At 49.8% G+C, this 2,155-nt stretch overlaps 1 protein-coding gene across 1 annotated transcript; it reads right to left on the bottom strand.

Annotated features, from left to right (window-relative positions):
* Positions 1–743: 743 nt before the first annotated feature.
* Positions 744–1,169, bottom strand: LOC107479497 (lysine-rich arabinogalactan protein 19-like). The gene has a single exon (XM_016099626.1). The coding sequence runs from the start codon at positions 1,167–1,169 to the stop codon at positions 744–746; it is 426 nt and encodes a 141-aa protein (XP_015955112.1).
* Positions 1,170–2,155: the final 986 nt, after the last annotated feature.

Raw genomic sequence — 2,155 nt, 5'->3', positions numbered from 1 at the left:
ACAAAAACAATCATGATGTTGCAAGGAATAAGCAAAAGTGAAAAAGGTGAACCAAAAATGAAATCTTACATTAAAGGCAACACTCCCATTCAAAAGGCAATATTATCATCATATTGTAAAAGAATTGTTAAAGAGGGTGAAAGGTGAGTGGAAGTTAGATGGTTAAAGAAAGAAATTAGTGAGTAAGAAAAGTAGGTTGGTGATATGATGATATTTATGCGCAATTAAAAGAGAAGTTGTGGTTCATGTTCATAATGATTGTGCAAATCCGGGAAGTCAAAAGGTAATGGAAATTTGCCCAAAACTGAAATAAAGATCAAAATGAAACTAATTTCCTTGAAAATCGGGCAGCATTCCGGCTTAAAATTGGACGTTCCCGGATAGCAAATTAGCACAATTAGCACAGAAAACAACATCAATTACGCACAGCAGCAAACAGATAATATTTAGCAACACATATCGCATGAAATAACAACCCAAAACCAACATACAGTACCCAAGGAAGCAAGCAGCAAATATGCACATACGGAGCAATTATCAGGCCTAGAATCCTCTATCCAGCCCTAGCTACCTAACCGCAATTATTTCTATCTATCCTACATACAAAGTTCTAAGTCTAACTAACTAACATGCAATTACAGTAATTAACATAAACGAATAATAAAAAGGAAAAACAGAAAAAGATATAACAAAAATGGAGCAGGAACCTGGGAGCTAGGAAGAACTGAGAATGGTAAGGGGGACTAGGATAGGGCAGGGGCAGCAGAGACAGAAATTGGAACCGCCGTGAACGGTGACGGTGAAGACGGCCGGGGCGGTGGTTTGGGCTGAAGAATGAGAAACTGAGGGGGAAAGGGTTGGTGATGGTGAAAGAGGAGAATGATAGGGGAATGTGCAGGAAGGAAGGAGACGGAGCGAGCCGCCGGCAGTGATGGCGGGGTGGCGGCGGAGGGGTTGGTCACGGTGAGAGGGGTGAGAGGAGTGAGAGGGAGAGGGAGAGAACGGGTTGTGGTGAGAGGGGAAGGGAAATGATGGTCAAGGACGGTGACGGAGGTAGGTCGTGCGGCGGCGGTCGGCGCTGCTGCTGCGACGGCAGTTGGGGGAGAGAAGAGGGAGAAGAAGGTGGAGGTTCGGGAAAGGGGTGCGCGACTGCGCAGTGTGCTTCGCATGCTAGGGATATCCCTATTTTTGAATCGGCGCGCGTGCGCACTTTGCGCGTCCGCGTCTATTGAGAAAGCTCGGGACCTACGCGCACGCGTACAACGCGCTTAAGCGTGGATGAGTCAAACCAGGAGAGGACGCGTGCGCGTACAGTGTGCGCACGCGTGCATGGAGTTGGGCTAGAGGCTTAGAGTTAGCCCAACTCAGGCCTAACTTTCTGGAGAATGGCCTGGAGGTCGCGCTACCAGACCGGCGCGCACGCAGCATGTATGCGTCCGCGCGCATTGGGGAAAAATAGAGAAGCATGCGCGAGCGTGCAGTGCGCTCTAGCGTGGTATGGCAGATTAGGTAAAAGCGCGTGCGCGTACACTGCGCGCACGCGTACATGGGATTGGGCCCGAGGCTTAGAATGAGCTTGAGGCACGCCCAACTCTCGGGTTAGAAGCCTAGATTGGTGGCAACACACAAGGACGCGCACGCGGCAAATGCGCGTCTGCGTACATGGATGATTTGTGCTAAGGCGCGCTAGCGCAACGCGTGCGCTCGCGTCTTGTCCACTAGTGACATACAAGCGCGGGTTGGGCCAGGGGCTTAAAAATGGCCCAGAAATGGCTCAACTCTCTGGGGTTTGGCTCAATCATTTGCAGCAACAAATCGGCGCGGGCGCGGCAGATGCGCGTCCGCGCGAACTTCCATGTTCTAATAGTCAGCGCGCACGCACGTAGTGCGCGTCCGCATGGGTCAGGTTGGGCTTAGGGCACAATGTTTGCCCAAGAGAGGCCCAACTCTCGGGTATGTGGTCGATGTTGATACCGCACAGGGACGCGTGCGCGTACTTTGTGCGCACGCGTCCACCCCCTTCTCTCGTTTTTTTTATCAGAAAAATTATGCTGGGTGTTCCCCATAGTGTTCACAACTCTTATTCACTCAACCATCATACAATTCACAAAAATGCAATTTTGATATTATTCATCTACTACTAAACACAACATGC

Source organism: Arachis duranensis, chromosome 3 (assembly GCF_000817695.3).
Source record: "Arachis duranensis cultivar V14167 chromosome 3, aradu.V14167.gnm2.J7QH, whole genome shotgun sequence".
NCBI classification, from domain to species: domain Eukaryota; kingdom Viridiplantae; phylum Streptophyta; class Magnoliopsida; order Fabales; family Fabaceae; genus Arachis; species Arachis duranensis.
Note: the sequence above shows the minus strand (reverse complement) of the source record. Positions and strands in the feature narration are given on the sequence as shown.